The sequence below is a fragment of the Lathamus discolor genome, chromosome 9 (assembly GCF_037157495.1).
Source record: "Lathamus discolor isolate bLatDis1 chromosome 9, bLatDis1.hap1, whole genome shotgun sequence".
NCBI classification, from domain to species: domain Eukaryota; kingdom Metazoa; phylum Chordata; class Aves; order Psittaciformes; family Psittacidae; genus Lathamus; species Lathamus discolor.
In genome coordinates, this window is record NC_088892.1 from 12,823,490 (window position 1) to 12,846,192 (window position 22,703).

General features: G+C 42.2%; 1 protein-coding gene across 5 annotated transcripts in view; it reads right to left on the bottom strand.

The window, feature by feature from the left end:
• The window catches only part of NRK (Nik related kinase), a 97,026-nt gene that overhangs the window by 9,426 nt on the left and 64,897 nt on the right, over positions 1-22,703 (bottom strand). For 2 of the 5 annotated variants that reach the window (XM_065689854.1, XM_065689851.1), the window contains 11 exons: positions 21,966-22,063; positions 20,589-20,707; positions 17,992-18,085; positions 15,306-15,479; positions 14,367-14,496; positions 13,837-13,995; positions 12,107-12,250; positions 9,664-9,798; positions 7,628-7,728; positions 6,937-7,086; positions 3,464-3,623 (listed from right to left, as the gene is read on the bottom strand). In XM_065689854.1, coding sequence (XP_065545926.1) covers positions 3,464-3,623; positions 6,937-7,086; positions 7,628-7,728; positions 9,664-9,798; positions 12,107-12,250; positions 13,837-13,995; positions 14,367-14,496; positions 15,306-15,479; positions 17,992-18,085; positions 20,589-20,707; positions 21,966-22,063 — 1,464 coding nt within the window. Of the gene's footprint in view, positions 1-3,463; positions 3,624-4,646; positions 4,916-4,943; positions 5,448-6,936; positions 7,087-7,627; positions 7,729-9,663; positions 9,799-12,106; positions 12,251-13,836; positions 13,996-14,366; positions 14,497-15,305; positions 15,480-17,991; positions 18,086-20,588; positions 20,708-21,965; positions 22,064-22,703 lie in introns of those variants that run through there. The other 3 variants (XR_010614931.1, XM_065689852.1, XM_065689855.1) reach the window with 3 other exon arrangements.

Genomic DNA, 22,703 nt, shown 5'->3' on the forward strand with positions numbered 1-22,703 from the left:
GTTAGAGCACTGAGGCAGTAATTCAACCACCTTTTGGTAATGCTGCCTGTTTTTCTACATAACATCCTTTTTGCTTCTAATGCATACATGACAAAGGAAATAAGGTCTTTGATCCTTACTGTTTCCCCACTCTTGGAATATCCACTTTTGTGCCAACCGTCTAAGACTACACACTGTAAATAATTCATTATTCATACAAAAGGCCAAAAGTGCTCACAAATCTTATTTACTTAATACCTCTTAAACCCTTTTTTAATCTTGTTTTATAGAAACTACTACAGCTATATTTGTATTTAGCCCTACATATGTGAAGTATCTTTCAGATTAAACAGAGTACTCTGACAATTACAATTTCCCACAGGATCTTAGTTTCCTCTCTCCAATTTCTTACTAACAGATCGGTTACAGAGGTCCCAACTTAAAAACTATGAGAGTGAGCTATATTTAGATTCCCTGCCCTAAACCCACCAATTATAATACAAACTATTTTTTATTTTATTCTCACCAACTCCAAAAGTTTTTTATCAAAATAATTGTTTAAAGAAATCAAGAAACAAGCAAAGGACGACTACAGAGCACCCTGGGGTCAACACAAGATCTTTCTATCTCGACACAGAGGGAAAATTTTGAGGTAAGGTCACACAGACTTCAGAAGGTCTGAAATGGGCCTGGAAATTCCAGGAAAACCAGATCTCTTATGAAACTTTCAAGTTCCCCCTAAGTTTGGCCATACACGTTAACACAGTTATTCAGTCTTCTCTCAGAAAATTAATGCTTTTGTCTGGAGCCAAGAATTTCAAAGGATCAAGAAAATTAATAGGAAGTAGTGGGAAGCAATAATAAAATAGTTAACAGAGATCTTTGGTTAAAGTTTGAGTTCTGTGTTGAGTTACAGGTTGGGTTAATTTGTTTTTAATGGAAGTATAAGTCCAATCAGAAGTCAAACTGATCTTGTACCACAAAGAATGATAATTTCTGTTCCAAAGAAGTCCATTTCTGAGATACCAGCAGTGCTGCAGCAGGAACGCAAGGGTTCTCAGACTAACATACTGGAAAATGTTCAAATGACAACTGAGAGGGGGTATTTGGAGACTGCCTTGCTCCAGCTGTGGAATCCGGAGAAGTATAAGGAATGAGAGAGAAAGATGGGTGAAGAGAGACACCAGATAAAACCTACAGTCTTGCTTTCTGAGCACTGGGAGAAGTTATGCAAAGTTCTGTGTAGCCAGCTCTAACACTACCATCCAAAACATGTCATCTAACTGACCTTCTGCTTCCTCAGCAGGCATTTCATTACGCCTGTCCTCTCCCTTGATGTGCACTACCCTCCCATCTGGCGGTGCCCAATACAGAGAAAATCTAAATTGTTCACATAGGCAAGACTCCTAACTCTTACATGGTAAAATTCACCAGACAGGGGTGCCACCCTCAGAAGCATCTTCTCCATCCTCTTCCTTTTTAACTGCCTTAAAATACTGTAACAAAAAGCTTAGGCAACTGCTATGACTCATACTGATAGTTTTCCATGCAAATGATTATCGTAGTGGTGTGCTGAAGAACTGGAGAAATAGCTGCATGAGCATGTAGAAAGAGGAATGTCCAAATGTCTTTCTTTCTATTAAGATGTAATCAACCTTGGGAAATTGGGAATATCATGCCTTGCTAGATGTATACTGAAGGATGTTTTTAATTAATTGGCACAAAAGATCAGCTGGTCCAAAGTGGTGAAGCTTTATTCACTTCATTGCCAGCTGGTTATGTGCAAGGAAATTTGTACTGAAGTTAAGGGAGTGTGATTTCCACACTACAAGAATGCTTTACAAACCTGTCATCTTTGTGGGTTTAATGACTTAAAACTTTCAGCAACATTAGGAAGGACTTAAACTCTCTCTGGTCACTTCTGAGCCATTCCTGCAAACTTCTCTAGACTAAGTGAAAAAGCTTTGAGATCAATCAGTGCCCACTGACACAAACAGAAAATTTCCACAGTCATAGATCTATGCAACCCTTCTTGCAATAGCACGATCCTTTCTAAAACAGTGTGTAAGAAAGCCCACACTAACTCCTAACAGTGACTCTTTGGGACATAGCATATAGTGAGAATAATAGCACATAGTAAGCTTGCTACTTTTAGTAGCAAGGAGGCATGTCCCGTAACAACATGCTTCTTGAAAGCTTCCATCTCCTTCAAATAGCATTTGTCAGGGCAACTTCCGGTTATCAGAACTCTTCCTGCCTTGGCTAGTTGCTTTTTGATTACTGATTGTTTCTTATGGTGTTTCTAATATTAATTCAGAAGGGATGTAACATTTCAGCATATCAAAGACCACTAGATACTCCTATGAAAAATGGAGAATTGATATATTTTAATTATGCCCTGTAGCTCTGAATATGAGCTGAAAATTGGAGATAGGATGATTCAGTGAAGGGAAGGGAACACCACATAATTAGCTTGTAACCTTATACCTGTTTTTTGACATAGAAGCAGTTTTGTTTCTGAATTTTATTGAAACAGTGCAAAAAAGTTGTTGGGATTTGTGTTCCAGATGTGGGCTTCTTGCCCTCAGTACTGTTGAAAACCCTCTACAAATGTCAAGCCTGGCATTTACTCAAGAGTGTTACTCTCCTGATTTTAATGGACTTTTCCTAAAGCAGCCAGAAGCCAGAGGAGAAAGGTGAACGTCCTCCATTTTTCAGTTTCTGCCAGGCTAATAATGTGCTTTTGTACAACCCAAGTGTTTTGGGCTTGCTTTGTTGGGATGTTTGTTTTAAGATGCAGAAGAACAGAAGCAAGCCAGAAAAGAAATTAAAAGCAACAAATAATAAAAACAAAACTCTGCTTTTGTTGTTCTTTGTTTTCCCCGCACTGTTAACTTGAAGCCCTCTGGGGGAGGTGAAATGAACAGCTGTCTTGGCTGCAATACAATCAGAATCTCCTCCTACAAAGCCAACTGCAAACATGGAGAGATTGAGAAGCTATTAGAAATACCTGGGCTGGCAGCACTGTGAATTTGAAGTGATAAAATTAAGGGGCCATTTGGCAGCAGTTATAGACCTTTTCACTAGGTGACCTCCCTACATTTGTGAATTTTTATATAAAATGCTATAGGCGATGAACAATCAAAGTAGGAATTGAGAGCATCTTTTTCCCCTCTGTAATGCACATAATTATCTCTGTGAAAACTGGTGGTAAGCTGCATCCTCAGTAAAGTTTGGCTATATAGTTAAGGTATGAGGCAATAAACAGGGTGACAGGAATACAGACTTATCCAAATATGAAGACTCTATTGCAATCATCGGCTGTCTTTACACAAATGTATATAGATCTGTTTACATATTCAGTTTGCTTAGAAGTTGCTTTATGTGCCACACAACCACTTTCATATGGATACAGACCTCACAAAGAAGTCAGGCTTCATGCAGCAGAATCTTACATTTAATAAAGTGCTATTTTTATACATACCTACAGATGCTGGCATTTCTCCCCACTGTAAAACAGTCTCCTTTGTGAAATGCCCATATATATCAATGTAGATGCCTTCATCTTCGTAGGTGAGTAAAAGCTCCATTCCGCTGGTATTTGGGAGGATGATAATGGCATGTGGGCGAATAGTCCCCTGGATCTGGAATCATATTTTACTATGATTTGTATCAGAAAATGGACTACAATTTTAGTGACTACATCAATCTGGCTACCTCAGCAGAGCAATATGAAGAGCTAGCTCATGGCTCATGGAAAGTGAAAGAAATGCCTGTGTTCAGAAAGGCTGTACTGTTTGCTAGCTAGCCCCTGAAACAGGCTTTCTCTGCATCTCCCCCCTTTGAACATGACAGTAGGCTTGCAAACAAATCAACCTTCAGTATTTCACTTTATATTTACCAGTATGAACTGGTTCAAGAAGCCATGGAGCCACTGAGACACAATAATATTTACTTTACTCATTTAGAAGACACTTGCGTTACATAAATAGAAAAAAGGTGAAGTAAATTTGAATTGACAGTTATTTCAGAAGATGGAGGAAGGACAAAAGCTTCCACATTGCAGGAAACTGGTGCTTTCACTTTCCATGATAATTCTTTATCCCCACTCACAAGCTAAAACTGTAAATGTCACAATATTTACAGTGAGTTGAAAAGTTACCTGGACCTTTCAAATACAAGCCACTCTCTGTCCTTCCCTTCCCATATACTTCACTAAGAACAGTTCCCCATTTAAATGCTGTTCAGCATATGTTTTCTGCATGCCACAAGAACAGTGCATTTCACTCACACAGATTATTTTAACAGCTGTTCAATGCACTAGAATCTCTCCCAGAAGCCAACATGTCCCAAGTGAAAAAAAAACCCCAAACAGTTCCAAGCATACAACCATGAAGGTGGGGTTTTATGAAAGCGTTTTTGAAAGAAAAAGAGGACAGCCTTAAAAAACATTAACAAAGCATTTCCTTGTTTAAAGCACTACCTAAACAGGATGTTAGATAGTAAATGATACCACTACAATTCTTATTTTTATAGGAAGCGTATGACTGGAGTTTTACATCATTCTCACAAGCCAGCAACACACAGATCTTCTCTTCAAGCACATACATTAACGCACACCGTGAGGGCACAATGAACAGGAAAAGAAGCACTGAAGCTGTACTTGCCAAACTGAATACACTCAGGCCAACCACTTGACTCCGTGCCTCCGCAACAACTATCCGTAACACTAGAACGGGGATCCAGAGTCGCAGAGCAATTTTAATGCGTTGCCTTGGTACTTGCATGAGCGATCGGAGCAGGTAAGAGATGAAGAAAGAGGTGGGGAACCAGGAAAAGAGGCTACCAGGAAGAGTATCTCAAGTCAGCCTGTTAAAGTCTGGTCTGTTGCCACCACAAAGCTCCTTGAGAGAATTATCCAATTCTAGCAGATGCTCTTTAAAATAATAAAATACCAAAAAAGAGCCACTGTAGCAGCAGATTTATTTCAGGTCTAAGACTCTAAAGGGAGAAAAATATTTTTAGCACATCCCAACTTTTGGTTGAAGAGCACACACAAATGGAGTCAGCCTTAAATGTGCCCCACATCTTCAGGACAGTCACCTGGGAAATCTCTCTGATCAGGTTATAATTATATTTGCAGCCTGATGAAAAACTAAAGCTTCTCAGAAGGTTCACTTATTTTTTGCCTTTATCTTGGGCAATTATGCTAATGATCTTTTTGACGAGTCATTATTCACCTTGCTTAGCAACCAGCTTCCAAGGATGTATGCAGGCACCACGCTTAGATTTATAAAGTGATACAAATTTGTCATAGTTGCAGAGTTAACAAAGTGACTAATTATCAGATTAAATAAACCATCCTACAGAACAAATATTAAGTCCTTTAAAAAAACCCCCACAGAAACAAACAGTACAGGCTTTCAGCAGATGATTCAGTGCTTTGTCCTTGCAAACTGGGAAGTCACCTGTTAATCAAGAGAATTGTATAAATTTATAAACAAACTTACACAAAATTTGTATGAATTTATAAATAAACAGCCATCCTCAAACACCGTGTCCATCAGAAACACAGGGTCTGACACGATCCGAAGGCTGCCACCTGTCAGGGCAGCAGAGTGATCAAGTGCCTTGCATGGGAGGCGTGGGCTCTCATTTGGTTTGAAAACGTGGGGTTGAGAATAGAGAAAAAGCAGTTAAAAAATAGAAAGGATTCAAAGCACAGGCTGCAACAATGGATCTGGGGTGAGATTTCTTCAGACCTCCTGAGCGTGACTGGGCACATTGCCTTGGGATGCAAGGACCATGGCACCAGGATGCACCAACCCTCTGCCCCTGTGGAGCTCTGTTGACTTCAGGGAGGTTTTCAAGTGTGCACATAAATTCCCTTGCCAGGAGCCTACCATCACACTGGAGCCATGGGAACCTGCTCTCTTTCTAGACCTAAGCCCCCAGGTTTCTCTAGCTTTTTGGACTCACACTTTGAAAAGAACTATCTAGAATAGCTAGAAAATAAGCAGGCAAACAAACAGAAAAAGATTAAAATCACAGTACAGACTTCATACTGGGCAGCCCCATGCCAGTCAGTCATTTCTGCAGGGGAATTAATCTGCTCTTATCCAAGTAATTTAGTGGTCACCATCACTTCAGTGAACGCACGCACAATGCAAGATATACACATCAACCTGAAATCAGTATCTTCATGCCAACTTCTTGACAATCTTATGAGAAAATCCTGTGGAATATGTAAAAATTATTCTAAATTTAAGGACTGATTTCATGGGCAAGTAAACAGCAAGATCAGCAAATTTAGTCTGGAAGCTGGGTTTCTGCAAAGTCATCACTGAAGGGCAAATCACATTTTGTGCACAGACCCTGGATCCATAATCATGTGAAACAAACCCAACTTTGCTCCATGGTAAAGAAATTGGGATTATTGATGGGCGCACGTGTATACCTAGCTCCTCTACCCACCCATACCTAGTGCAAGGGTAAACATGCTTGCAGTGGATCAAGGTTAAAATATATTGCACCAATCTTTGGAATGCAGGCCAAATTTCAACTCAGTTTGGATTCAGTGATAATTTCATCAGCTTGTTGGCATGACAGGAAAGCATGCTATCAGATTGTAAAAGTCACCTAAATTTATGTAGATATTATTGTGTCTTTGATTGTTTACATCCTAAATTTCCATGATAATTAAAAATAGTACTGTCCATACAACAGGCTTTCTGACATTAAACCATTAAAACTGATACTCTAGATGTGATAAAAGCCTTTTAACAGAACTTCAGTATTATAAAAGTATGTGAAAAGTGGTTTTCTATTAGTTAGCACATGACATTTATTCTCTTACCCTCCCTGTCTTTTGAAATACAGCATAACTCTTAACCTGATGATCATCAATACACAGCCCAAAGAACAGAGGCATTTATGTAATGTTTTGGAGTATCTTACGTGTGTTGGAAGGTACAGGTCATACACAGATCCAGAGTCCACATCAATAGCATGAAAGCCTACTAGTGAGCCGTATATGACTTTTAGTCTTTGTCCATTTTCAACGGTCAGGTCAACTGACAGCGGTTTGTGATGAAGTGAGGTAAAGGACTGGAAAAAGAAAAATACACTGTATAACACAATAAAGCTGTTGGTTTACAGATCTACATATATGATCTTATGAACTTTCAAAACTCAAAAGTTAGCTATTTTTGTTAAATAGTTCGTTAAATTTAAGGAGGTAAGTAGCCATCGTCTACTGTGTTGCAGGGAGAGCTGAATAATTCCCTTGGTTTTTAAAACCCATCAGATTCTAGAAGTGGACTAAGCAAAACTCAGGCCTGAGTATTTACTATTCATGTTCAATTTCCTCCTTCTTTGAGGGAAATTGGCATCGATTTTGTGAACTCAAATGTACGTTTTGGCACAGTGCTGAAACAAGTTGTTCACATCTAACAGAATCATGACTGTGACAGTTTTATGCCTGCCACCTCCCATGCATGTCAAATGAGCTACATTTTCTTTAAAAGAATACCCATTTTATCCTTAACTAGAAATAACTTACACAAAGCAACAAAAAAACAAAGCAAAGAGTAGATGAGAGACACTGAGAGACAGTGCTCCATCTGAACCAGAGTGCAATTTCACTTACCTTAAAAGCCATGAATTTGTGATAAGGCTTTGGAGCCCAAGCATAAACCTCCACTGAGTTTTTCAAAGCAATAACAAGGAATTTGATTCTCTCATATTTTACTGTAACATAAGAAGAACAATTCCTTAGGTACCAGACAGACACTTGAATCAAAGACCACCTCATCACATGAAATAATTTTAAGGGACTACTTGTTGAGGTAGACGTTATCCAGCAAGAGAGACTAATGATTCTGGACATCAATGTTTAATACCACCAGTGACAATACTTTGACTTAAAACCTATAGTTCATTTAGTCTTAGTAAAGCCAGATGACTGTTGACAACATTTACATACTGTTTTTCATCAGATTTATGACAAAAATCCCAAGTTATTTTACTAGTCAGAAATAAAGGTCTTGACCCTGCCCCTAAACAAACCTACTTTAAGTGTGAACACGCACCAGCATTGCTGGCTGTGAAAATACTTTTGGAGAAATGGAGGTTGTTCACTGAACAATTCAGTTACACTCTGCAGGATGAATTTTCATTTCACTGTTTGTGTGTGTGGTTAAATCCCCATGTGCTACTGTGGGTGAAGGACTCTCGTGTTTCAGAGGTGAGTAAGCATTTAAGAGATGAGTAATTTCCCTAAGTTGATTAAGGTCACATTGGCCAATTGAGAATAAATGAAAAACCATGCACTGAAAATTAAGGCTACTCTGTACAATGTGTTTTCTACCTCTGCCAGAGACAAGCATTTGCTTTGGAAACAGAACACATTCACCCCTCATTTTATATTCAGTTTGCTTGGCAGGGATTTTTAAAAGATGCAGGTGTTACACTACTGAAATAAGGTTTAGTTTTGGTGGGAGGAGCCCTTGCTGCTTACAGAAGGAGCAGTTCCACTTGCCAAACATACAGCAGGGCGTGAAGAGTGGATAAGGGTGGACACTGCTCAGAAAATCTCACATAGACAGAGAAAGAAAAACAAAACTGCACTCCGCCAAAGTGCAGAGCAGCACCATCCTCCTGTTCTCTTCTACCTGGACAAATGGCTGCAAAACCAAAAGTCAAGATACAAGAAGCTTCACCAGGAGAAAAACAGCAGCAGCTGTTTTGTCAAAGCAGTAGGAGTGACTTGTCATATGTAAACACAGAAGTTCCTACCAAATGCTTGCCTAATTTTAACATAACTTTTACTTGTTTTTAAAAACCACACCAAACCCAAAGAAAAGCAACGGAACTGGAAGATGCGGGTGCTCAAAAATGCACATCTGTTTCTTATTCTTTCTTTCATTTAACCCTTGTCACTTTTAGAGCTGTGAAATAGAAAGGCAGAAAGATGTCAAGCAAGTGAGAGCCAGCGACCTTGCTGCCTCCCGCACTCCCGTGTATCATTTCTCTACTTTGGAAAAAGTGCCACCTTCACATACCATCTTTCACCAACGCAAATCTTGCCCTGTACATCACATGCCCTCACGCAGTTAAATGACAGGAACTATCACAGTACTGACATTCATTTCCAAGAATGAACAGCCCAAAAGCCAAGCAAAATGCTTTCTGAATTGCTGCGGTACTATTTCCAGTGTGCAAGTTTAAACAAAGGTATACTTCAGCCTTTTATGATCTAGAAACAGGGATGAACTGTAGTGCATCCAATCTGATCTACTGATGGACATCCTACAAATAAGATTTATTAGCATTTTAATAGCCCAGCTTCTTAGCAGCTACTCAGGGCCAGGAGGGAAGCTGAATAGCATGGAGGTGGAAAATATCAATCTAATTAAAACCTTAAGTAGCTACAGAACTGATAAACCACTGACTGAGCAATAGACCCAGGCTGGTACTCCCTTCTTCCAGCCATCACAGGGAATACCCATAACTGCTGCAAGAAGAGATGGTACCTGAAATGACAGGAGCAAAGCATCTATCATGTAAAACAAGGAGGTTTGAAAGAACTCGGAGATCTTGAAAGAGAGCTGAAGAAAAACACTGGTGTCAGAAGACACACAAGAATGGTAAAGCAGCTCTCCAAGGTAAAAACAGAGTCCTTACCGACTTTGTAGTGCACGCAGCCCTCCAGGTCACCCACGGACACCCAGCCTTGCCGCTTCTCCACCTCTGGATCATTGCGCAGAATTTTATTTCTCAGCCATGATAAGTAATACACCCTCAGCTTATTCTTCTTCCCTGAAAAAAACCCACCTGCTTTAACTCACTGAAATACAAACTCTCCCACACTTACAGAAAGGCAGAGTTTTGTGACCTTGAGTACAGTGGGTCTTTGGGCCTCATCAACATGAGAGAAGTGTGCAGCAGCAGAGAGGAAAAGCCCTGTGGGATGGTAACACACAGAACGGAACTGGAACATGAGCAATCCTGTGGCATTTGGCACCTTGTGACTCAAGCTTCATGCAAGACTCTCATACTCAAGTAAAATTCTTCCCTCAGGCCAAAGAACAGTCTATAGAGATACATGTTTTATCAGTAATGACACTATCTGGCATTTACTCTTTGACATGAAGGAAGGAACATAGTTATGGCCTACAATGGCCATTCTGAATGAATTACTCATTTAGTTCTAATTAACTGGCAATCTTCATTACAAGTAGCTGTTTCCTTTTGCATGCCTTTCCAGGTGAGAATCTGTCATCTTTCATCTCAGTCTTTCTGTCGCTTTAATTCGTCAGTACATATGGTCAACAGCAGCCTGGGATCACAGCTTAGTCTAAAGAGAAGGACTGTGTCATATAATCAACTGAGCCTGTCAATATTGGACAAATAGCTCTCACCATTGCCTTCCATGAGGAGTGTGGATTGAAGACAAAGAGCTGCCATTCCTTGCTGGACCTACATCTCTGCCCCTGTTATGGACTAAGTGTCCTTCAAGGCCACTGTCATCCATGGAGAATAAGAGTCTCAGTACCTTGCAGGGCAGAATCCAAGCTGTTTGTCAGCAGAGGCTGCAGACGCTTCTTTATTTAATGTTTTCACACTGCTTTTCATAGATGCTTTCACAATGTAGGTAACTTTCATGTTACTGCTCATACATCTTGTTGAACATCGTATTTGAAAAATCATGGCAGTCAGGTAAAGTTCCCGATGACTGGAAAAAGGGAAATATAACCCCCATTTTCAAAAAGGAGAAAATGGATGACCCAGGGAACTACAGAGCAATCAGTTTCACCTCCGTGCCTGGCAAAATCTTGGAGCAGATGCTCCTGGCAAGCATGCTAAGGCCCATGAAAAACAACAAGGTGGTTGGTGACAGCCAGCATGGCTTCACTAAGGGGAAATCCTGTTCTATGATGGGGCTATGGAACTGATGGACAGGGGTAGAGCAGTTGATGTCATCTACCTGGACTTGTGCAAAGCATTCAGCACTGTCCCACACAACATCCTTGCCTCTAAATTGGAGAGACTTCAATTTGATAGGTGGACCACTTGGTGGATAATGAACTGGCTGGATGGCCACATGCAAAGGGTTGTGGTCAACAGCTCAATGTCCAATTGGAGACCAGTAACGAGTGGTGTCCCTCAGGGACTGATGTTAGGACCGGTCTTGTTCAACATCTTTGTCGCTGACATGGACAGTGGGATTGAGTGCGCCCTCAGCAAGTTTGCCGATGACACCAAGCTGTGTGGTTCGGTTGATATGCTGGAGGGAAGGGATGCCATCCAGAGGGACCTTGACACGCTTGTGATCTGGGCCAATGCCAACCTCATGAAGTTCAACCAAGACAAGTGCAAGGTCCTACACCTGGGTTGGAGCAATCTCAGGCACAGCTACAGACACAGAGAAGAGATCTGGAGCAGGCCGGCAGAGAAGGACTTGGCGGTGTTGGTCAATGAGAAACTTAACATGAGCCAGCTTCAGTGTGTGCTTGCAGCCCAGAAGCTAGCTGTGTGCTGGGCTGCATCAAAAGGAGCGTGACCAGCAAGTCGAAGGAGGCGATCCTGCCCCTCTAATCTGCTCTCATGAGACCTCACTTGGAGCGCCGTGTACAGTTCTGGTGTCCTCAACATAAGAAGAACATGAAGCTGTTGGAACAAGTCCAGAGGAGGGCCACGAGGATGGTTAGGGGCTGGAGCACCTTAATTGTTACAACCTTAACTATTCTATGATTCTATGAACACAGAATGAGGTTATTTAATTATCTTTTAGTAGAATTGCACTTAGAGAGATGCTCACCCATCACAGAAACAAGCAGAGTGATGAACTATAACTTGCTGAGAACTAGTTCATTTTAAGGATATGAAACACTTTGCATTTCCCACAAAACATTTTACACATTAACCAGGTACTGAAGTATCCTAAAGCCTCTCTGAAGTGAGAATGTAAGTGTTAAAAATTCAGGAGAGTTTTCCTATTAACAAGAATAACTGTCCTGTGATTTTCTCTAAGAGGAAATTCCTCAACCTAGTTTATAACCTAATTCTTCTTTTTAATAGCTTCCAACCCCAATGCAGGTCAGATACTTTTAGACACTGAACTAACCTGATATAGTAATTAGCACATTGAGTCCTTCAAGAACATCCATTTGCTGGAATCGTCTCCTAGTAATCAGTGAATACACTCTTCCTTGTCCACTTCTGTCCAGCAGCCATAATCCATTCTCTGTTCCCACCAGTAAATTGACTCCTGTTGATACATGGGAAAAAAATACTGCATAAATCACCTAATGATTCAGAAGCCACGGAGTGCTCATTGTTTTGAGAACCGGTCCTTGTTTAGTCTCACTTAACAGTAGCTGATGATTGTTGCTCTGTGGATGACCTCCCAGAAACACGAGAAAAGGACCTCACCATTACAGTTTTTACCCAGCAGAACACTTACAATGCTCATGTAACTTGAAAGATTAATAGTTCTGCTGAAATCAATCTTGATTTAAACTAAAAGGAAAATGCTTTGCGAACCTGAACTTCTCAAAAGCCCCTGTCCAGCACCACTCCTCTGGCCACACAGGAAATCCAACTGAACCACCTAAGGGTCTATACCAATAAAAATAACTCCCTCTTTCTCCAATACAATACTTAAACCACAGGACCAAACCTGTGGGAGGAAGGGCTGCTGTTACAAGAAAGAACAATGTTTGTTTGAAAACAGACTGTGTTTTGCCAGAATGTTTTCAAATGCCAAATTAAAGGAGTGAATCCAACTGCTCCCAAGGAAGTGAAGGCTCCAGTGGGTTGCTCACATCAGAGGATGTAACAAACTGTGTTTGGCTGGTATGACAGCTATGTTTCCTCATCAACAGCTTCTAAAGAAATGACATGAAGTATCCTGCTGTAACAAGCAACCTCCTCTACTAGCAATGCTCTGATGCTCAAAGTACTTGGTGCTCTTCAGCCTCAACATACATTTAGTTACAGACCTTGACACACAGCTCTGCTCTTAACCTAGAATTTTGGACTCCTACACACTTACATTACACAAAATCTACGAAGCTGTACACTGGAAATCTACATTTCCTTTGGATGATGCTTCATCCACTTCATTCATTTTCTATTCCAGACTCAAAAAGTGAGGAGGATTAAAAGGCTGGGTGAATCCCCTAGAATACATCTGTTCTGAAGTAGAAGGATGGTCAAAACAACTCAAGAGCTAGTGTGAGACTGGGACAAGGTCTATAGTTATTGAAAACTAACCTGACTACACTCATCTGAGTTTTACACTGTTTGAGGCTGACCCTGTGTCAAAACCAGGACACCCTGTATAAAGGGTGATCCAGTGGGGTTCCAACTAAACCCTGACAGCCAGAACCTGAGGGAGCCAAGCTTTTGGGAAGACTGATACCAATCTGTTTCAGATTCCTGGAATACCTAACGCATGACAGCAAAAGTCTGCAGGTCAGGATTGTTCACACTGGGTCAGGGCTTAGTGTGATCAGCTGTTCTCATATGCAGCTGAGATAGAAGTAACTATCACAAGCCGCATAAGCTAAAACATTTGCAACTTCTGGCTCTTCCAACGAGCAGTTTCATTTTGGTGCCCGATTTTCTCATTCTGATGCACAAAATCCCGTGCAACTCTAAGTCATCTCTTTGCTATCTTCTACCAGGAAGGCAGTGTCACGTGAGTGACGCAAGCATCTACCCTGTGATCTGCTCCAGGACTTTCTGACAGGAGAGGTGCAATACAACTGTGAAAACTGCCTGGCACACACTGCCAGCCTCTCCTGCTGCTGTCTCCCCTCCACAGGCATGCCCAAGTACTTCTGAGCTTACCCCACAAGGCAGCACAAAGGACCTCCGAGTTGAATTTCTTCTTGTATTTACGAATTTCTGGACTGTCACTCTGGGGGCGTATATTCGTTGGGTTGACATTGACAACAGAGCCCTTCCGTGCATTTTCTCTCCTGACAGGCTCAGGTTTTGCACTAGCTGCTAGAATGAAAGACACATGCAATTATGAAAAATGCAAGTGTTTGGCTACATCTTACTTGTTTATCACAGGATGAAAGAAAACTGGGAGGGATGAGAAAACACCTCAGGAGCATTTCATAGCCAGAGGAAAAAAACCCCAAACAAAACACCATACATCTGGAAAATTCCTCAGGCATTCTTGAGTAAGTAACTGTGGTAACACGGCAGCAGAGTTCTGGAAGAAGGGCAAAAGCAGCTCAATGTAAATTCATAGCGATGCAGAATTTAAGTTTCTGGAGATGTTACTGACAGGTTCCGTCTCTAAGCAATATGCCCTGCCCACTCCAAACCAACCAACCAACCAAGAAACCCCTAAACCCCAGGATACTCACGAGAACTACAGGAAGGTCCTACTGGACTGGTGGGAGGGGTGATTGGCAGAAGTCTAGGATCTATGAATGAAGTAAACGATGTTGTAGAGGATGTACTGCTCTTTGAAGGTGTGCTTTCAGTGCATGGAGTCTACAATGAAAAATAAGAGCTGCTTCAGGAAGATGATGCTAGGGGAGCAGACAGCACAGAGCAGTATGGTGCCTCTGTGGTTAGGAAGAAATGGCATGTGGCATACTCAGGCATGATGAATAGTCCTAAAGCAGTAGGTACAGATTCAGTGACAAAAGAGGAGGAGGCCTGAGCAGCGAGTTGTGTTGGGATACTTAGCCAGGCACAGTACCGCACTGAAATAACTGGTACCCAGAAGAAGAGCATGTCTATCACTCCCAGCAGAGCATTGCTCAAATCTCTGCTGCAAGGAGGACACAGTTGCCTCAAGTAAGGCAGTTTAGGACATGACCCCTGACAGAGCTGTTTATTTGCCTTCAGTGACACACTTCAAGAGATTCCTGTGCTCACAGCAGTGTTAAAGTCCCTTTGGGGCTCCCTTTGGTGCACTCCTATCTGACATATGGGTAGAAGAAAGCCACAGACAATGAGTAGAGGCAGAGTGCTGTGTTGCTGACATGACAGGTAAAGGACCAGAGGGTACAAGCCCCCTTCTAGCTTGTGTAAAAGGTGAGAAAAAAAAGGAAGGAAAGAAAAGTGAGCAGAGAGAGAGATGGAGGCAAACCAGTGGAACAATGAAAGATGTTCAGAAGCTCAAGATTTCTAATCCATACCCTAGATAAAACTTTTAAGGAAAAGAAGGGATGTCGTGAAAAACTCATCATAAAAAGAGACAGGATAGATGGAGTTAAAAGGGACTTGATCTCAGGATCCTAAGGGCTGAAAGACAATGATGGTACAACTGATTCAACTGGTAATTTATCTCTTACCTTATTCAGAGGTTTGTTCTGAGGTTCCTGGCTGGTCAGTGGCACTTTTGGTGGGTTCACAGAGGAGTCTGAAATCTGGCTTTGCTGAAGGAGGTCTGGCAGGAGATAGTTCTGGTTGTTTATGCTCCAGAGGCCTTCTTGGGTGCTGGAAATCTGCTTCCCTAAAATTGGATCCTGCACACGAGAACATACAGTTAAACTCCACATTTAGCATATGTCCAATTCAACTCCTGTTCATCAGACAATAAATAATGAGCATATGGGGAGAGGGTGCTCTACATGATGCATCGTATAAAGACAAACTCTATGCAAAAGTTAAAGTCAATAAATACAACAGTGTGCGGCAAACACCTGAGATATCAACATTGGGTTCCCACTTCTGAAGTTCTCCACGAATGTTCCCCATTTACATTACTATGACAGGTAAAGAAGCAACTTCATCCTCAGAGATGTGTAAGCCAGAATTAAATTACTTGTCCTAACATCACAGATCTGACCTCTGCCTGCCACAAGCAGAGGTACATCTTGGTTCTGGGCCTGTATTTAATGGAAAGTCCCTTACCATTCCTTGCATTGCTACTTTCCATTTGCTGAGTTATGAAACCTTATTCTAGAATGATGACATTCAGTAGCATCTAGTACCAGCATTTCCAGTACAATGATGTTTGGTGCTGCAATCTCCTTACAAGGTCTCACCAGCTTCAAGGAAATACTTGTAAGCTATGGAAGGTTGAGGCACCGCACAAGCTGTCTCCCCAGCAGCACAAAGTACAGAGTCAGAGGTTGGTTTCTGGGAATATATGGCCAAAAAGCTTTAAGAGGAAGAAAGATGGGATGTGTGAAGCAAGCAGTGTCCCAGATGGGGAGGGCAGTGATTGGTCAGGGTACCTGAACACCGCTGGCACTGGAACAGAGTGACAGGAGCCAAGCACTACACTACAAAATTGCTCCTGAATTACACTGAAGCAAAAAGCATCAAACACAAGCGGCTTCTGGCTGCCTGAATTCAAGGCAAATCTGTGCATTGTACTGACTTTGATAAACAGCCTCCTGAAATCGGATCAGCTTTTCTGAATGATGGCCAAAATATGGGGGTGGGGAGGGAGAGAAAACTAGTTCATTATAAATAAGACATTTGCCTTTTAAAAGCCAAGTAATTAACTAAAAAATCAAAGTCATGCTCTAAGTATTTTACAATTTAATTCAGATATAAAAATCCAAACCAAAACATACACATCTGTGTTTGAGATTAGGGAACCAAGCCAGTATGGGGCTTTTTTGTTCAGTTTTGAGTCAGATTCAGCTAAGCTGAACCAAACCCCATTTGAATCATCTGGGCAATCAGTGGTTGGGAAGTCCAACCACTTCAAACCAGTTCATGCTGATGGGTCAGGGAAAGGGATGCTGGAAGGAGTTGTTGAGACTCCTGATGGCTGTGGTTGGTGCAACAGATGGGGGGAAATGGACAGGAGTCTCCATGAGGAGGGAGAAGACTGGAAGGCAGAGACCTTTGTGAGGAGGGGTGGCAGTCATCTCTCTGTTTCCCTCCTGCAATGTCCTCCCCAAACCCACCAGAAATTGTGGCCTCCATTCTTTTCCAGCCTCCCTAATCCACAGTTCTGGGCCCCAAAGACCGCATCTTTCTCCTTTCCCTCAAGCAACCTATTTCCAGTGCGCAGATATCAGAGAAAAGGGGAAGCACCGGAATGGTTCTGCCACAAAGAAAAGGAAAAAAGAAAAAAAAAACCAAAACCAAACCAAACCACCCAAACTGGCTCATGCCCCATTTAAAATTCCTTCTCCAAAGCAGGGTCTTTCCTCCTCAAGGATGGCGAGACAAAGGCAAAGCGGGACTCCTTCCCCAGTCAGGAAGGACGCCCCTCTGGTCTGAAGTTCAGAAGTCACACCAGAAGTAAAGAAAATTCCTTTTTGTTCCCAGCCCTGCCACAGCTCATAAAAGCAGCTCTGAGGAAAACACCGGTTTAATGGCAATTTGTTTTCTCTGTCTGTGAAACGAGAGTACGCTGAGTAATACGTGAGAAGTGCTCTGATGCAGAGTGCAAGTCTTATTACTACAATTTTTTACAGTTTCCAACCACAAAGAATATTGCTCTGTTTTGTCTGTATTCATCTCTTCTGCACTAATATCTTGTTACAGGGGAAAATTCCCGTGACTTAAAGTCTCTACTAGAAACTACAGATAAGAAGGAACCACAATATGACATAGGAGAAGACATTTATTGCTAAGCTATCGGGGAGAGATCAAGTGTTTTTCCTCTCTTCTGGTAATATTTTAAGTAGTAAGAGGTAGTTCTCTAAATTGATATCAAAAATGTCAAGATTTTAAAATCCAGCAACAATGCACACCACCAATAATCCACAGCATTGCTTTGTGCAACCTGCCCAGTGCCTTCAAGAAATACGTTGACATCACAAACTACTACCAGGTCAATAACAAGGACAAATAAAGAAGTGCAATTTCATACCTAAACGTGAGCATTTTTACAGAAAGCACAAAATCTGAAACTACGCATTTTTTCAAGGCTTATAGCTATAATTTGCAATGACAGAGCAGGACTTCAGAGTGAAAATGCTGCCGAGGAGAAAAGGATACAGCATTTATCATGCACATTAATGATCTGGCTCCCCCCCACTGTACCCACCCCCTTACAAATGGCCAAATTACCTTCTGTTCTCCAGCGATGCTTTGGGGTTTCAGTTCAATTCCGTCTGGTACTCTTGTCCTTGAGAAATCTGCCACTCTGCTGCTTAGCAGTTGCCTGGTAACAAACTCCAATTAATGAACAGAACTACTTCGGGGGGCTGGGGAGGGGGAAGAGCCAACCCCCCCACCCAAAAGTAAAAAACCTATACACATTCAAAAGTGAGCATCATTAACACTCACTAGTTACACTTACAGGTTCTTGCGAAAAAGCAAGCTGATGAATCTCTGGATGTGCCTGAATGGACTTGATCTCAAAGACCACTCACACAGAGCAGGAAACTCTTCCCTACCTCAATGGAGAGCACCCCTCCATGTCCCTGCATTTCACTCATTATTTTTCAGGCACTGCCTAGCTCAGGCAAGTGAGAGCTGGTCCCTCAAGCCGTCATTTGAGAAGTGTCTACCTCAAAACTTCTGTCTCCCCTCAGACACCACCCTGCAGGGTGCAATGACAAGCCACTCTGCTCTCCAGAGAAAAGCATCAGCTGCACTTGCAAGGGGGTATCAGGGACCTCTCTGCCAGTGCCTACTGGGACAGGCTACACTGGAATTTCATACTGTGAACCAGTTCCCAAAACATGGATATCCTCACCTTATGTACAAAAGAACCAAATTGTTGCCCAGTGCATATATAGACAGAAGAACCTAATCGCTGCTAGACTGGCCGGGGCCAAAAGCCCACCTACCCCAGTATTCTGTCTTCAAGAGTAACTAAAAGCACATACCTAAAGAAAGAGTAAGAAGGCAGCAAGCAGCTGTTGTGATATACCCCAGCATTGTATTGCTTCCTACACAACCAGTGGTATCTTTGCATTTTAAACTTCTTCACTCAAGTGAAACTACCTCAAACTTCCGTCAGTGAGGCTCTGGCCCCATTTCTGTGTATTTCTACCCCATATTATTTATTTACTCCACTTATGTATTTATATCCATTTCTTTATTACTGCAATTCATTTAAGCCTATTACATTTCCATCTCCTTTCCCGTAATTATAAAACTGACTTGTTTCAGGATGCTGGTGTGAAGGTGCCAACTGGTAGGACAGTGTAAAGATATTTTTTTGGTTTATTTGGTTTGGGTGTTTGTGGGTTTGGTTGGTTGGGTTTTGGTGGGGGTTTTGAGTTTTTGTTTTTTATACAAGTGTCTGTGTTTGGTTTGGTTTGTTTTTTAACGTTGCCCAATGCGATAACGGAGGAGGTTTGGCAGAGAACGACCAACTTCAGATGGTTGTGAAAGAGCACAAGGTTTTGTGGACCTTTTTTTATTCTTAATTTTTTGGTTTTGGCTCATGTCCCCCTTTCTATGGAAGGAGAGGCAAATAACACATGTGGACTTCCAAAGGTAGTGATACCACTCCTTAAAATCATTACAGCATGCAGGGATCACAGCAATCTAACACACAGCAAATTCATTGCTACAGGGCAAACCCGTACTTTTATTGAGAGTCTTTCTGAGGTCTAGGATGAATTCAATGACCTAGAGTGAATAAAACTTTTTACAGATCAGAGTAAGGTGGTTTGGAAGAGGAGCAGTAAGGAAATAAAGGCAATACAGTAAAAAGACAACTCCCTCCTCATCCCTCAGCTTTGAAAATGAACTTCAGAAATGCAAATCAGGAGCATATGCAGGCACAAAAACACTGCCTTCTTCAGAGCAGCACAGGGGAAAGGGCTGGTATCAGGCCAGTGCAATAGCTCGCCAATAGTGCTACAAATCTGTGCACCTCTTCCTAAAGACTGACAAAATTGCATGTGCAATGATGCCAGAAGAGCGAGAGCCCCACTGAAGAGAGATCTGTGGCCTGCGATGCACTTCAAAGTAAATCCTAGAACTTGAATTAAACAGAAGTTTCTTTGCAAGAAAATTAGAAGTTTCATCCATCAATACTAAAAAAAATTCTGTTTGCTGTTCCAAACAGCGGGGCTGGCCAACCGATCCCTGACTCTTTCACCTAGACCAGCGAGCTACTCACACTCCATTATTTCTCAGCAGAATACAGGTTTGCATGACAGGTAAAACACCACAAGATGTCAGTCACAAAATCAACATGAGAAACTGGAAAGTGGGAGAGAAACAGCCCTGGTGAAGGAATCAGCTTTTCAGTGGTAATTACTTCTCCCAGAGTGAACAGATTACCTGCATACAAGGGTCATGTTTGCCTTGCTTTTTTCACTGTAACCCATGCTTAGCATGAAGGGGTACAGTTTTCCTTCCCTCTCCTTTTTTTATTTTCAGAAATTCATTAAATATAGATCAATGTGAAGCAATCCCTATAAAAGCACTACCTATTGACATTCAGTTAAAATGAGACATTTCCTCATTGTCCCAGGGCAGCAAGTCATCAAAGCTAATTACACTGCATACATCTGACGGAGCAAACATTCACCCCTGGGAGTTCATTACAGTGCAATTAAACTGCTTAATTACAACTGACATAAATGATTGATATTAACTTCAGAGGGAGGTAGGATGCATGTATGCCAACTTCCTCCAGATATTTAGAAATGTGTAACACAAAGGAAGAAAATAATAATTAAAAAAAAAGACATCAAGCAAACCTCGTGTGGTTCACGTCATCCTCATCGCTGCTGCTGACTTCATCACTTGATGAAGAATAGTCTGCTGCTTTTAAGAATGAGTTGGAGCTGTCCTTCACCTTGGCAAAGGAGGGTGGACTCTGCATATAGAAAACTCAGCTGACATTTTTTCTCATGGAAGAACTCATTGCTAAACAGCGTATGCAGTATTTTATTGCCCCAAACATAATTACTGTCACTTTCACACCAAAAAAGCTTTATCAGAAAGTTGGTGCTTTTCCTGGTCCATCACAAGTGGGTGTTTCACACAGGAATAAAACACATGATATTCCCAGAAGCTGAAAGGTGACTAACTTGAGTCGGTATGTTATTTTGCACCTCAAACATTTATGATCCAATCTCTGCACTTTGCAGGAGCACAGAAGTACTTCCTTTCTCGCACAAGAAAAGGAGTGCTCTGCACTAGGACTAAAGGATTACAGCAGCTTGAGTTTTGTTCCAGCCCTGGACTACCTTGAAGCTTGTGGGGCGATGCCTGAGTCCAGGCTGTGCCTGCACAGACCAGGTACAGAGGAGCTTTAGGCTGGAAAGGAAACACCAGCACAGCCATGGCTCACAATCACAGGGCAGTTAGACACCCCAGTCCTACAGGAATCCATGTATAGGCCTCCCACACTATTGGTAATGGCTTAAGCTCAGAGTCTTCTTCAGACCTGTCTCTGACAAGCCAGGAGGAGCTGGGGACCCCAGAAAGCTGCAGCTGTCCCCTGCTGCCCTACTCTGCATTCCCTGGAGCCACCCAGGCCTGCCTGTGAAGTTTTAAAATGCCAAGCATCCCACACGTGAGCTCGAACATCCTGCGTATGAGCTCTTGCACAAGGCACCATGGGCTCTGGTTGTCCGATAGGCATCTCCCCCTCCCCACCCCAAACACCACCAAAGATAAGAAATGCCTCAGTAAATAAGAAAGAGAAATAGCAATCATTCCTTTTGATCAGCAAACAGATTCCTGGACAATCTTGAGTGTGTCACAGACTGGCAGCACATATTCCAGGCAGTTACACACTGGATATTTGCACATGCCACTGGCATGGTCTTGACTTCTGGGCTGCATGACAACTGAGCAATGACCTCCTGAAATATTAAAGACAGACCCTTCCCTTCTAAAGATTTATGATCAGAGAAGCTCAGGAAAAGCGAACTCTGACGATGACCTGGGCTGGACACAAGTCAGACATGCACACATTAACACAGCAGTAAGCTCGAGCCAGTCCCACACAGCCTCTCAGGTGGACTCATTAGCGAGCAAACTCCAGCACCAACAGAGGAGCTGTCTGCACAGACATACCCTCACTGAGAATGATGAGCAAAAATATCAATGGATTTAAAAGAACCTACTGCAACGTGGCCTGGATGAGAAACTTTTTCAGGCTTCTTCTGCAGCTGCAAATGGTTCTGGGACAAAGCGTTCTCTGCCTTGGCTGGTCCTGCATTCCCTGGGAAAACAGGAAAAAGTGTAATTTTTTCTATGCATGTGTAGCAGGGTGAGAGAAGGGACCAGTAAGACTTGTTTCCCTGTGGTTCTGGATGCTACAATATTATGTATATATACTGATACTGATGTAGTTTAATGCTGCAAGAGCAAGACAAGAAAACCAAACCCTTGGCAACATACTCCCAATGAGCATCAGTTTTATGGACTGGAAGGCAGCTTGCAAGGCAAAAGGGTGAGGACATGCTAATCCCCGACTCTGGTCCTCTTTCTGAGGGGAGACAGCTCACCGTATTAGCAACTGCTACTCATATTCCAGCATTAAAGGCGACTGCAGACAGGCGGGTCAGGGAGAGGATACAGGAGCCTGGGCCCCAGCTGCACATATTCATGAGTTGACAGATGTGCTGCTGAGATTTGGCTTTCATAAAACTGCTGCACAAAACCAGTCTGATTCTCTAAACCCAACTGGACTGAGGGCAAACAGCGGCATCAGACTCCACTCATTAGCATGGGGGGGTCAATCTAAAAGCAGAAGAGGATTCACTGCTTCCCATGGCAACACAGGGAGGGCCACCTTCCAGTCCCTGCTTCCCCTTGAGCACACGGCATCACTTCTCAGCTCCCACTTCCACTCTGCCTGT